A 15,220-nucleotide genomic window follows, 5' to 3' on the forward strand; every position below is an offset into this window, starting at 1 on the left:
TCTGGTGATGTCCATGTGTAGAGTCTTCTCTTGTGTTGTTGGAAGAGGGTGTTTGCTATAACCAGTGTGTTCTCTTGGCAAAACTCTATTAGCTTTTGCCCTGCTTCATTCTGTACCTCAAAGGCCAAATTTGCCTGTTACTCCAGGTGTTTCTTGACTTCATACTTTTGGATTTCAATCCCGTATAATGAAAAGGATGTCTTTTTTGGGAGTTAGTTCTAAAAGGTCTTGTAGGTCTTCACAGAACCATTCAACTTCAGCTTCTTCAGCGTTACTGGTTAGGGCATAGGCTTGGATTACCGTGATATTGAATGGTTTGCCTTGGAAACTAACAGAGATCATTCTGTCATTTTTGAGATTGCATCCAAGTTCTGCATTTGGGACTGTTTTGTTGACCATGATGGCTACTCCATTTCTTCTAAGGGATTCCTGCCCACAGTAGTAGATATAATGGTCATCTGAGTTAAATTCATCCTTTCCAGTCCATTTTAGTTTGCTGATTCCTAGAATGGCAACATTCACTCTTGCCGTCTCCTTTTGACCACTTCCAATTTGCCTTGATTCATGGATATATCATTCGAGGTTCCCATGCAATATTGCTCTTTACAGCAGCGGACCTTGCTTCTATCACCAGTAACATCCACGACTGGGTCTTGTTTTGCTTTGGCTCCATCCCTTCATTCTTTCTGGAGTTATTTCTCCACTGATCTCCAGTAGCATATTGGGCACCTATCGACCTGGGGAGTTCGGCTTTCAGTATCCTATCATTTTGCCTTTTCATACTGTTCATGGGGTTCTCAAGGCCAGAATACTGAAGTGGCTTGCCATTCCCTTCTCCAGTGGACCGCATACTGTCAGACGTCTCCACCGTGACCCATCCGTCCTGGGTGGCCCCACACGGCATGGCTCAGTTTCATTGAGTTAGACAGTGGTCCTGGGATCAGATGGGCGAGTTTTCTGTGATTGTGGTTTCAGTGTGCCTGCAGGTTAGTCAGGGGCCCAACTGGGATCTGAGTCCACACCTGAATGACTCCAGAGCCTGTGCTCTTTGTGTTAGGTCATATAGTAATGGGGGGTGGGGGATTATGATTCTTTTATTCAGTTGATACTTGTTATGCTTCAAGCTCTTATTTTCTTCTCCAGCATGTCCCGAAACCAAACTTAGCAAAGCTACTGAAGGCTTTTCAGCAATCCAAGAGAAACGGTAAGTTATTTGAAGACTGTCCTCCTGGTGTTATTCACTGATTTGAAATTACACAGGTTCTCATGTACTCTCCCGTTTTTACTGTATTAGAAACAGAAAGTGGCATTGTGAGATGGGAGAGTACCACCTTCTCTGAGAACAATAATTCTGATAGTGAAATTCAAGATGTGCTTGAAACCTTTCCCAAACCATCACCCGGAGTCCAGGGCTTCCCTCATCCTGCCTTTCCAAGGCCTGATCCTCTTCCAAAACCACTCAAGACTCTAGCAGGCCTTGGTCTTGCAAAGGTAAGTTGTGTTGTTTTTAACTCTTGTTTTCCCCTGTACTTTTCCACACACCATTCCCTTGATCCTTATGATGACAAAAAGGATTCCACCATGGAAATGGAAGGCTTCAATGTCATGATACAAAACGATGTGATAGTAAGAGCAATATATCTGCATGATTCAGATTTATAAATGTTGGCATACTAAGTATGCCATTTAGAAAGAAAAGAATTACAAAGCAATTAGGAAAAAGAGCTAGATGAATATGAAGATGGGGAGGGCGATGAAGGGGAAGAATTCATTTAAGAAGGATAAGATGAATATGAGATGGAATGAAGGTCAAGATAAAACAGATTATTTTACAAACACAGCAGACATAGTGAGGGTAAGTCAGATGAGGTACTCTATATTATAAATATGAGATGAATTATTTGAAATTCAACTTAGGAGAGAGTGAGGTCGTGAAAACTCAATAGTTAGACTCTTCTGAATGACATATAGCCGAGTTTTATGAAGAACTGAAAGAAAATTTGATCCTTAGGTTTTTTGGTTGTTGTTTTCGAGGTTGGTGGTGGTTTTTGGTTTTTTTTTTCTTTAATTGAAGTGTAGTCATTTACAATACTGTGTTAGTTTCAGGTGTATAGCAATGTGACTTGGTTACACTTGTATATGTATATATCTATATTGAATATAGTTCCCTCTGGAAGTTCATTTCAATTTGAAGTGATTTTTCTTTTTAAAAAAATTCTCACTTTGAAATGAATGAAGCAGTGTCTTCTATTTAATCTAGGAAAACTTTCATTCGTAGGCAGTTCTAGCTGAGCTCTGTTTTAGGCCTTAGCAGCTGTGTTATGAATGAAGAGTTTGTGGCCCTTCCGTTTCTTGTGGTTACTAACTTACTGTTTGATACATACTTAATGTACTTAACTAATTTATCTTGCTGTTTGGTATAGTCTTGGTGGAGGTTTTGGATCTTTTTGAAAATAAAGAGGAAATAAGTAAGCATTTTATCTTCTCTTTTACTAAACTTATAATTTATAATTATATAAATGAGATTCTTAAACTCTCTTCATGACATAAGAAAATTTTAAGTTGCAACAGTCTTAAAAAAAAAAAGTGTAGAAATTCCGCCCCCCCCCCCACCTCCAGAGAGATTCTGATTTATCTTTTCCTAATATCTGCAAGTAATGGGCAATTGCACATATTAAATGAATGAAATCACAATTCATGATTTTTTTCTTATGTAGACTACTTGTTATAATATCATAAGGAAAGAAGAATTACCAACAGTTTGTAAAATTGTCTCAGAAAGATAATTTTTTTACTTTTTAAAATATCTATAGTAATAAGTATATTCCATTTTAAGAATTTTATTAAAGAGTAAAATTTTAAGAGTTTTTTCTAAGAAGTTATTTTTAAGTTAAGTTTTATTTTTAAGAAATTTATTTTTAAGAAACTATTAGCTTCAGTATTTATAGGTGTTAAATTAGCATGTCAGTTCTTTGTTACACATGTTAAACAAAAATGCGAATTCTTCCATATCTAAAACTCAGTCATTGTGGTTACTTGATTTTTGCAGCTCATTTGTTTTTTCCTGATGTGAATATTGAGTCCTGCTTGATAATCATAGATGTATTTGAAAACTTTGAAATCTCCAACTTGGATAATCATAGCTTTACTACTTTTTTTATATCTAGATTGTTCCTTCAATCTTTATCTGCCATTTGCAGAAGGCATAGATAGAAAATTAGAGCCGTTAGAAAAGAAGAAGACGAGGAAATTTTCAAATGGGGTTTTTAGAAAATGTATTTATTCTTTAATTGAAGGATAATCTCTTTCCAGAATTTTGTTGTTTTCTGTCAAACATCAGCAAGAATCAGCCATGGTTACACCCGTGTCCCCTCCCTCCGAAACCCCGTCCCACCTCCCTCCTCATCCCACCCTTCTGCATTGTCTCAGAGTCCCTTTCTGAGCTGCCTGAGTCCTACAGCAAATTCCCACTGGCTCTCTAGTTTACACATGAAATTTTATATTTCCATGTTACTCTTTCCATCCATCTCACCCTCTCCCTCCTCCCCTCCTCCATGTCTCTAAGTCTGTTCTCTATGTCTGTTTCTCCATTGCTACCCTGCAAATAAATTGATCAGTACATTTGTAGATTCAGAATCTTTGTAGATTCCATATATGTGCAAATAGTATATGATATTTATATTTCTCTTTCTGACTTGATTCACTCCAGAGAATAGGCTCTAGGTTTGTCAGCCTTGTTAGAGCTGACTCAGATGTGTTCCTCTTTATGGCTGAGTAATAGTCCATTGCATGTATTGTTCTAGTTCTGTGAAAAATGCCATTGGTCATTTGACAGTGATCACACTGTATCTGTAGATTGCATTTGGTAGTATAGTCATTTTCACACTATTCATTCTTCCTACCCAGGAATATGGAATATCTCTCCACCTGTTTATGTCGTCTTTCTTTTCTTTCCTCAGCGTCTTAGAATTTTCCGTATACAGGTCTTTTGTCTCCTTAGGTAGGTTTATTGCTAGATATTTTATTCTTTTTGTTGCAGTGGTGAATGGGATTGGCTCCTTAATTTCACTTTCTGATTTTTCATTGTTAGTGTATAGGAATTCAAGTGAGTTCTGTGTATTGACCTTGTATCATACAACTTTGCTAAATTCACTGTTTAGCTCCAGTAATTTTTTTTTACTAGAAAATAGTTTCTCTTGGGTTTTCTATGTGTAGTATCATGTCATTTGCAAAAGTGAGAGTTTTACTTCTTTTCAGATCTGGATTCCTTTTCTTTCTTTCTCTTCTGATTGCCATAGCTAGGACTTCCAAACCCATGCTGAATAATCGTAGTGAGAACGGACAATGTTGTCTTGTTCCTGATCTTAGAGGGAATGCTTTTCATTTTTCCTCATCAAGAATAATGTTTGCTGTGGGTTTATCCTATATGGCCTTTACTATGTTGACATAGGTTCATCCTGTGTCCATATTTTGAAGCGTTGTTGTCATAAACAGGTGCTGAACTGTGTCAAAGGCTTTTTCTGCCTCTATTGAGATGATCACATGGTTCTTATTTTTTAGTTTGTTAAGATGGTGCATCACATTGAAATTGGTTTGTGCATATTGAAGAATCCTTGCATCCCTGGCATAAACCCGAATTGATCATGGTGTATGAGCTATTGAATGTGTTGTTGAATTGTGTTTGCTAGTATTTTGTTGAGGGTTTTTGCATCTGTGTTTGTCAGTGATATTGGCCTGTAAGTTTCTTTTTTGTGTTGTCTCTGCCTGGTTTTGGTATCAAGGTGATTGTGGCCTCATAGAATGAGTTTGGAAGTGTTCCTTCCTCTGCAGTTTTTTGGAAGAGTTTCAGAAAAGTAGGCATTACCTCTTCTCTAAATGTTTGACAAAATTCCCCTGCAAAGCCATCTGGCCCTGGGCTTTTGTTTTTGGGAGATTTTGGATAACACTTTCTATTTCAGTGTTTGTAATTGGCTTGTTTGTCATTTTTATTTCTTTCCTGATTCAGTTTTAGGAGGTTGAACTTTTCTAAGAATCTGTCCATTTCCTCTCAGTTGTCCCTTTTATGAGCGTATTGTTGCTCATAACGTTCTCTTATGATCCTTTTCATTTCTGTGTCGTCTGTTGTAACCTCTCCTTTTTCATTTCTAGTCTTGTCAAGTTGATTTTTCTCCCTTCTGTTCTTGATGAGTCTGGCTAGTGGTGTGTCCATTTTGCTTATCTTCTCAAAGAACCAGTATTTAGTCTGATTAATCTTTGCTATTGTTGCCTTCATTTTCTTTTTCATTTATTTCTGCTCTGATCTGTATGATTTCTTTCCTTCTGCTGACTTTAGGGGGTTTGGTTCTTTTTCTAGCTGCTGTAAATGTAGAGTGTTGCCTGTTCAGTGCTTTTCTTGTCCTTGAGGTAGGATTGTGCTCCTATCAACTTCTCTCTTGGAAGTGCGTTTACTGAATCCCATAGGTTTTGGGTGATCGTCTTTTTGTTGTCATCTATTTCTAGGAAACTTTTGATTTCCCTGCTTGTGTCTTCAATAACCTTTTCATTATTCAGTAATGAATTGTTTAATCTCCATGAATTTGTGTTTTTTGCCATTTTTCTCCTGTAGTTGATATCTAGTCTGATAGTGTTGTGGTCAGAGAAGATACGTGATACATATTTTCAATGTTTTAAAATTTACTGAGGCTTGGTCTGTGGCCCAAGATGTGATCTCTCCTGGAGAATGTTCCATGTGCAGTTGAGAACAAAGTGTATTCTTCTGCATTTGGATGGATAGTCCTAAAGATATCAACTAGGTCCATTGGGTCTAATGTTTCATTGAAGTTTTGTGTTTCCTTATTGGTTCTCTGTCTTTTTTTTTTTTTTTTCATTTATTTTTATTAGTTGGAGGCTAAATACTCCACAACATTGCAGTGGGTTCTGTTGCACATTGACATGAATCAGCCATGGAGTTACATGTGTTCCCCATCCCGATCCCCCTTCCCACCTCCCTCTCCACCCAATTCCTCTGGTCTTCCCAGTGCACCAGGCCCGAGCACTTGTCTCATGCATCCCACCTGGGCTGGTAATCTGTTTCCTTATAGATGATATACATGCTATTCTCTCGAAACATCCCACCCTCGTCTTCTCCCACAGAGTCCAAAAGTCTGTTCTGTATATCTGTGTCTCTTTTTCTGTTTTGCGTATAGGGTTATCATTACCATCTTTCTAAATTCCATATATATGTGTTAGTATGCTGTAATGATCTTTATCTTTCTGGCTTACTTCACTCTGTATAATGGGCTCCAGTTTCATCCATCTCATTAAACTGATTCAAATGAATTCTTTTTAACAGCTGAGTAATATTCCATGGTGTATATGTACCACAGCTTCCTTATCCATTCATCTACTGATGGGCATCTAGGTTGCTTCCATGTCCTGGCTATTATAAACAGTGCTGCGATGAACATTGGGGTGCACGTGTCTCTTTCAGATCTACTTTCCTCAGTGTGCATGCCCAGAAGTGGGATTGCTGGGTCATATGGCAGTTCTATTTCCAGTTTTTTAAGAAATCTCCACACTGTTCTCCATAGTCTGTACTAGTTTGCATTCCCACCAACAGTATAAGAGGGTTCCCTTTTCTCCACACCCTCTCCAGCATTTATTGCTTGTAGACTTTTGGATAGCAGCCATCCTGACTGGAGTGTAATGGTACCTCATTGTGGTTTTGATTTGCATTTCTCTGATAATGAGTGATGTTGAGCATCTTTTCATGTGTGTGTTAGCCATCTGTATGTCTTCTTTGGCGAAATGTCTGTTTAGTTCTTTGTCCCATTTTTTGATTGGGTCATTTATTTTTCTGGAATTGAGCTTCAGGAGTTGCTTGTATATTTTTGAGATTAATCCTCTGTCTGTTGCTTCATTTGCTATTATTTTCTCCCAATCTGAGGGCTGTCTTTTCACCTTACCTGATTCTCTGTCTTGATGATCTGTCCATTGGTGTTAGTGGGGTGTTAAAAGTCCCCCACTATGACTGTGTTGCTTTTGAATTCCCCTCTTATGCATGTTACTGCTTGCCTTGTGTATTGTGGTTTTTCTATGTTGGGGCCATAAATATTTCCAATTGTTATGTCTTCTTCTTGGATTGACCCTTTGATCATTATGTAGTGTCCTTCTTCGTCTCTTATGATATTCTTCATCTTAAAGTCTGTTTTGTGTGAAATAAGGATTGCCACACTGGCTTTCTTTTGGTTACCATTCAAATGGAATACCTTTTTCCATTCATTTACTTTGTCTGTATTTGTCTCTAGGTCTGAAGCGGGTCTCCTGTCGGCAGTATATATATGGCTCTTGTTTTTGTATTCATTCAGTTATTCTGTATCTTTTGGTTGGTGCATTGAATCCATTTACATTTAAAGTACTAATTGATATATATGTTCCTGTTGACATTTTCTTAATTGTTTCTGGTTTGTTTTTGTAGATCTTTCCTTTCTCTTGTGTTTACTGGCTGTAAGTCCCTTTAGTATTTGTTGTAAGGCTGGTTTGCTGGTGCTAAACCCTCTTAACTTTTGTTTCATCTGTAAACCTTTTGATTTCTCCATCAATTTTGAATGAGATCTTTTCAAGTAGGGTTTTCTGTTTCTTTCTTACGTCACAGTAGTACTTTAAAATGCCTCATAATTCCATCCTCACATAAACATTTCTCTTCTACAAATTAAAACTTGTCTTTTAAGATCAATTTTAAAACAGAGTCTTCTTGTAGCATCTTGAATGGGTGTTTTACAATTAAACCTTTTCATTAAACTTAAAAATGCCTATTATGGTAATATGTCAGAAACAAGTATTTGCATATTTTTTAAAAAGTATATTTTTATATCCTTGAAACATGTTGAAATATATAATTGACCATTTTAATCTCATAGTTTTCTTCCCCTGGTATTGTTTTATTTTCAAAAGTTCAGAATTCTGCCTAGGTTTGCATTAATTATACCAAGTTAGTATCTTTTACAAATAATTAAAGTATATGTTTTTCCTGAAGAAGTTAATCTATTTCTAATTCAAATGTTTTTACCCAAATCCTTTCTTCTGAGTCCCTTGCATGCCTCAAAATAATTTATTATACCCCAAACTGAAGGCATTATCCCTGACGCTTCCCTCATCCCTGACTCTTTATAAGCTGTCCCTTCTTCTGTCCTCCCCATCCTAGTAGACAGCATCCCTGAATTTCAGCCACAGTAGGAAAGATCCTGGACTCCAAACGTCCTTGAAATTACCAGCTCCAGTCACTCAGGAAGTTCAGTATTTTCTGCCTGCTTATCAGTTTTCATATCTTATCACCATAACTCACTGTCTCACCTATAATCTTGAAATATTCTTTTCTAGTTTGGCTACCCTGATGTTCTTTTTTATGTTGCTGCCAGAGTAATCTTTCTAAAATATTCTTGCTAATCTTTTCATTCCTCCTGGCTGTGCAGTTTGTTTTAGAATGACTGTTACCATTTCTGTTTGGCTGTTTTTAACGCCAAATTAGCTTTTTAATTGCAGTTGCATGGACACTTTGGGTGATGCACAGTGTCTGGTGTGCTTACTGCCCACGTGGAGATTTGCTTACAGGCTTTTGGTTTCTGTTTTCCTCTTTACTGCCCTCCTGTACTATACTGTCATGTTTGCTGCTTCCTTCAGTCTGCGTCTGAATTTGGCCATAAGGAGTTCATGTGCTGTGCCACACTCAGCTCCCGGTCTTGTTTTTGCTGACTGTATAGAACTTCTCCATCTTTGGCTGCAAAGAATATAGTCAACCTGATTTCGGAATTGACCATCTGGTGATGTCCATGTGTAGAGTCTTCTCTTGTGTTGTTGGAAGCGGGTGTTTGCTATGACCAGTGTGATCTCTTGGCAGAACTCTATTAGCCTTTGCCCTGCTTCATTCTCTACTCCAAGGCCAAATATCCAAATAGGGAAAGGAGTACATCAAGGCTATATATTGTCACCCTGCTTATTTCACTTATGTGCAGAGTACATCATGAGGAACGCTGGTCTGGATGAAGCACAAGCTGGAATCAAGATGACTGGGAGAAATATCAATAACCTCAGATATGCAAAGGACACCACGCTTATGGCAGAAATTGAAGAACTAAAGAGCCTCTTGATGAAAGTGAAAGAGGAGAGTGAAAAGGTTGGCTTAAGACTCAACATTCCAAAACCTAAGATAATGGCATCCGGTGCCATCACTTCATGGGAAATAGATGGGGAAACAGTGGAAACAGTGACAGACTGTATTTTCTTGGGCTCCAAAATCACTGCAGATGGTGACTGCAGCCATGAAATTAAAAGACAGTTGCTCTTTGGAAGAAAAGTTATGACCAATCTAGGCAGCATATTAAAAAGCAGAGACATTACTTTGCCAACAAAAGTCCATCTAGTCAAAGCTATGATTTTCCCAGTAGTCAAGTATGGATGTGAAAGTTGGACTATAAAGACAGCTGAGTGCCAAAGAATTGATGCTTTTGAACTGTGTTGTCGGAGAAGACTCTTGCAAGTCCCTTGGACTTCAAGGAGATCCAACCAGTCCATCCTAAAGGAAATCAGTCCTGAATATTCATTGGAAGGACTGATGCTGAAGCTGAAATTTTGACCACCTGATGCGAAGAACTGACTCATTGGAAAAGACCCTGATGCTGGGAATGATTGAAAGCAGGAGGAGAAGGGGACGACAGAGGATGAGATGGTCGGATGGCATCACCAACACAATGGACATGAGTTTGAGTAAACTTTGGGAGTTGGCAATGAGCAGGGAGGCCTGGCGTACTGCCGTCCATGGGGTCACAAAGAGTCGGACATGACTGAGGGACTGAACCAAATTGAACTTGCTACTTCCTTGTGCAGGGCAGTCTTTTCCCTTTCATTTGAATAAAAGCATGGCACCTAATAAAATAAAATATTTTTGTGTTGATGTAATGCCTTTACTTGTTTAGTAGATCCCCGTCACTTGAAGGAAGAAGATGACACTTGCTTCTTCCTGTGTGAACCTGGTGCTCCAGTTTTGTCTCTCGATACAGTTCCCAGTAACTGTGATCTGTTTTCCACATGACTTGTTGACGTTGGTGCACACCGCATCTGTGGGTTCGGGCCGCCCTTCCTGGAACCCCCCTCCCATCCCGGCTCCGCACGCTCTGTCTCTGAGACACAGCCCCTGTCGCAGCGTTCCGTGCGCTTCGCGGGTCCTCCCGCCTCCTCGCCCCTTGGAGCCCGTGCTGCACTCTCTGCCCCTCAGCTGCAGAGCTGCCGACGGATCCTCTTCTGCTCTTGTTTGCTTTCATGTGTCTCTGCCTCACCCAGACACAGAGCAGAGTCACTTTTCTTTACAGTTCTAACTCCTCCCGGGACATCCTAAAGGATGTCCTAGACCCAGTGATTGCTTGTCGTCTTACTGATGGACTGAATGACCAAATGAATGAGTATGTTTTCTGAGGTTGGGTTTTGGTTTCATTTTGTCTTGTTTTTATAGGAAGGAGCCCCCAAACCAGAACTTGTTGAAAAAGAAAGTGATACTTCTATTATTGAAAGGGCTCCCCAAGAACAAGCAAGTCATGACCATTTGACTTCTGTTGATAGAGCACACAAAAATAATAAACATGGTAAGTTAGTGAATGTCTGTGAATTTTTTCTATACTTAAAAGCAAATATAAAAACATGTAAAGGGTATGGATCCAAATACGATGTCCATTTTGTTTTAAGTACATTTCTTTTGCTCTCTTTCTTCCGAAGTGTCCTACCTACTACCAACTTTATATTCCTGAAAATGCTTTAACCCTCTGAAATTCTTTTCCGCTAGTTTATTTTATTGAAATATTTGTGGATAGAGATAGACTTACATATGTCTTTAAAATTCATAGTAGTGAATGTTCTCATTAATGTATCTGTGACTGCATATTACAGACATGATGTCAGCTGTAGGACTGGGAGAAGAGGAAGACACAGAATCGCCTTGGGATTCTGAGGTACTGTCTTCTGTTACTATTTTGAAATGTAAGCCCTGAGTAATAAGAACATGAAAGCAGGAGATGCTGTGACTTTCTCACCTTTGCATTTCCCCATCAAAACTTTGTTGTTTCTTTTAACCTACACTCCCTGCTAAATATTACCACATAGTACACTTTTGTTCATTTGCAAGGTTCACCTAATGGAGTCAGTGTAGTACAGAAACCAAGGCTTAGAGATGGTAAGGAATCTGTTTGAGTTCTGAAGTTACATTTATCTGAATATTGAAAGATTGTTTCAGGTCAGTCCATGGCCACATGTTTCTTTGTTTGTGTGTGTGTGTGTGTGCGTGCGTGTGCATGGCCACATATTTCTTTGTTTTGTGTGTGTGTGTGTGTGTGTGAGGTCAGTGTTTCTTTGTTTTGTGTGTGTGTGTGTGTGTGTGTGTGTGTGTGTTTATCACCTCTTTTTTAGATTCTTTTCCCATATGGGCCATTGCAGAATATTGAGTGGCATTCCCTGTGCTAGACAGCAGGTCCTCATCAGTTATCTGTTTAATACACAATAGTGTGTAGCGTGTATGTGTCAGTCCCAATCTCCCAGCCAAATGTATGTTTATTTGGTACATACGCATCTGTAAACCTGCTAGAGAGGGTCAGAGAGAAACAGGTTGAATTGTGGTTTTTTATCACTTGGACCTTGAAAGATAGTGCTTGAAACTTGAAAGTGTTACTGTGTTTGGATTGTCAGATTAATCTGAAAGAAACATTTCAACAGAAGCAAAAGCATGGGGAATAGTAATAAATATGTGGGATTGTAATAGCAGCAGTTTGCTTTAGCAGTGTTTTAATAAGTACAAACCATTTTGGATTGTTTAAGTAGCAGGGGGACTTCCCTGGTGGCTCAGATGGTAAAGCGTCTGCCTACAACGTATTAGAGCAAGGTTCGATCCCTGGGTCGGGAAGATCCCCTGGAGAAGGAAATGGCAATCCACTCCAGTACTCTTGCCAAGAAAATCCCATGGATGGAGGAGCTAGGCGGGCTACAGTCCATGGGGTCGCAAAGAGTCGGACATGACTGAGCTGCTCAACTTAAGTAGCAGGGCAGAGCCCCTTTATGGCAGCCATACCTGAGGTAACATAAAGTAACGATGCCCTGTTTGAAGGTGGCAGCTATGGAAGGAGATAGGAAGGGCCTGATGTCTTCATTGCTGGCAGCCACTGCCTGGTGATCCAGCAGTGTATGAAGTCAGCATCCAGGTTCTGTCAGTTGGCAGCTGTGAGATCTTGGCAAAACCTGTCTTAACTGGGTTAAATGTAGGCAGTTTTTAAAAGTAGGGTATTTTCTTAAGAAGACATTAGGAAACCTTCATGGAACTCAATATTCATTTTAACAGAGTATCTCTGAGAGTGTTCCACAGAAGTTTCTGGATCATTTATCTGGAGATGAAAGAGGAAAAAATACATTAAATGGACAAGCAGAAGGTAAGAGCTCTATTTTATAGAAAGGTTATTTGACAGAACATTGATTTAAAATGGGAATATTCTAACAGGCAAAAAAAAAAAAAAAACAAAAAACACCCCACCTGTCAGATGCATAGGGAGGAAAAAGCTGAGAAGAGGAGGGAAATTGTGTATCTTATCAGGTGTCAGGCACAGTTGAAATTGAGAATCCAGTTTAAGGAGCTAAATTATTAGTTCCTGGACTTCTTGGAGGTCCAAATATTAAGACTGTCCAGGGCAGGGGTGGAGGCTCGATCCCTGGTGAGGGAACTAAGACTCCACATGGCACATGGACAAAAGAAAAAATTATTGGTTCTGTTTCAAGATACTCAACAGCCAAAGGAAGGTTGAGAAATAAGAGGAAAGAGGGAATGGAGGATGACAGAGGCAGAGGGCACAGGGAGGAAATGAAGGAAAAGGAAGCAAGGGCCTATGGGGGAGGGGCCGTAAGTAAGATAGGTCTTTAGGAAAAGGGAGTATTTGACGTGGGCGGTGACTGTGAAGTGAACTTCTAGCACCTAAACTTGTCAGAGAAGAGCAGCAAAGTTTCCCCCGCTTTCTGTTTTCCTCATTGTTACGAAGTCATTTGGGGCTGTGCGTTATCCTTTGTGGAGGAACATGGGCATAGGTGCTCAGCTGTAAATGTTTGCAAATTGACATCCTACAAAATGTCGCTGCTTTATAGGACGGTGTCACATAGGCCAAAATAAGAGAACTGGAAAGGAGAGAGCGGGGGACATGATAGAGAGATCAAGGCACCTACAGCCTGATAGAGAGTCCACTGTAAAGTTTCCAGCTTGTCATGCAGTTTCTGTTTGGGGGGAAGTGTTAGAGTGAGGAAGTTGAGGCTAAGATTTCAGGAGAATAGGTTAAGTTGAAGTCATGTAGAAGCAGACTGTGTAGACCAGTTTCTCAAATTTTAATTAGGCGCCTGGGGACCCTGTGTGAAGTGGACATGCTGAGCGCGAGGTCTGAGATCCTGCATTTCTAACAAGCTCTCCGAGTAGCAAGGGTCTAGCCTTGCTTTTAGAGAAATCTGGAAGAAGAGCACTGGCTATTGCAGGACATAACAGGATCAGGGGAGAGCATTATTTTGTTTTTCTTTCTGAGCATGTCTATAGCCAGCGGAAAGCAAAGAGTTGAAGTAGCAATTATAGGTGTAAGATACCATTGCTAAGCAAAGAAGGCAAAAGAAGTGGTGGGATGATCCATAGAAAGAATGTAAAGGGGGAAAGTTAAGACCACGGATCCAGAGATTATCCTTCATAGAGGAAAGACTCTAGTGAAAGGACAAAGGGAGGAAAGGAAGGCCTTAGGGAGGTGAGTTTGGAGTTGATGGTGCACTTGAGAGAACACCTTCTAGATGACTTCAGTGTATTTACCCTGAAAAGAGATAAGATCATTATTGCTCCAGAGAATCCTGGAGGTGGGAGGGGGTGCTAGAAGTAGGGTCAACCCCAGCCACTCCAAGTAGCTATAGACATCAAAGATGTATGTTGTACTGGTATTTGTTATTCAAATTAGATTGATTTGAATATGGAGGGATTGACTTGTTTTTTAGAAGATAACTGATTTTTTGACAGTTTCATAGAAATCCTTTTAAGCATTAGCATGATGTACCCAACCAAACTAAGTTTTGAAACAAAACAGATTGATAGGGTTCATTCCCTAAATGCTAGAATTGGTATTTTCAAGAAATACTACACTGATTTTAAAACATGCAAGATTTTTAACATCTAATAATTGTGTGGCAATTAAATTTATTATTTCCTTTTTGATCATTGTATTTCAATGTTGAAAATCTTTGGGGCATTATTTCGTAGGTGTGTCTTACATGCCTTCTTGCGTGAGTGGATCGAGAAACTTTAAGATGGCTGAACTAGAGGAGCCCAGACATGCAGGCATAGCAGTAGCCCACGTGGGTGTGGAAAAAAATGAATACTTTTATGAAACGTTTTTCTACAAGTGTATATTCGAGCTAGTCAGGTCATTGCTTTCTCTGATGAGAAATGAATTACATTTTCGGCTGAACTGTCATCCCAACTGTGCACTTCTTACATGACTGGACAGATTGAAGAGCATGTTAAATACTTGTATAACGGTGTAACTGTTACTCTTGTCTTGGATTCAAGATATACTGTTGCATTTTACCATCAGCTTTCACATTTATCTTCTTGGGGTCATGGTTTCCTCCTCTGATTAAGATTAATTTTCTCCTCATCAGTCAGCATGTTCACGTTGGTCTGTGTGCTCTTTAATATTTTCTAAAGTCATTGAAAACATGATGTTACTTTTGAAATCTTACTGCATGTTTTGGTAACCCTGTATTCCTGTTTTTCTTCACTGTCTGTAATGGATTCATAAGTCTGTCTTGCCAGTGTCCTAACATCTCCCTAAAAACGAGACACTGAAACCGGATGTATTCAGTGTCAAGGCTGAGCACGAGGATTCTGCTCGGTACTAACTCTGCATGAATGTACGGCTGGCTTTCATATTTACATGTGATTAACTCTATGTCCTTTTTGCCTTTTAGAGTCTCCTGAGAAATATCCTAATGTGAAGGTAAAAATGTTTATGCTTTTATCTTGATTTATGAACTGTGGATTGTATCATATGCACATTATTTGTTAATCAACTTGTTTCCAAACCCATTCAGCCCACAGTCGGAGTGAAAGATTCTGTTCCTAATAAAACAGTAGAAACGAAGGATCCACAAACATCTATTTCAGGTAAATTTTGCGGTACGCACTTAACTCTGGCTC

At 39.3% G+C, this 15,220-nt stretch overlaps 1 protein-coding gene across 1 annotated transcript in view; it reads left to right on the forward strand.

The window, feature by feature from the left end:
- LOC136157099 (ankyrin repeat domain-containing protein 26-like) overlaps positions 1-15,220 on the forward strand; it is a 94,204-nt gene that overhangs the window by 19,198 nt on the left and 59,786 nt on the right. The window contains 8 exon segments of the mRNA XM_065919131.1: positions 1,144-1,204; positions 1,295-1,491; positions 10,484-10,613; positions 10,915-10,976; positions 12,353-12,440; positions 14,282-14,380; positions 14,992-15,020; positions 15,115-15,187. Coding sequence (XP_065775203.1) covers positions 1,144-1,204; positions 1,295-1,491; positions 10,484-10,613; positions 10,915-10,976; positions 12,353-12,440; positions 14,282-14,380; positions 14,992-15,020; positions 15,115-15,187 — 739 coding nt within the window.

This window comes from Muntiacus reevesi, chromosome 2 (assembly GCF_963930625.1).
Source record: "Muntiacus reevesi chromosome 2, mMunRee1.1, whole genome shotgun sequence".
NCBI classification, from domain to species: domain Eukaryota; kingdom Metazoa; phylum Chordata; class Mammalia; order Artiodactyla; family Cervidae; genus Muntiacus; species Muntiacus reevesi.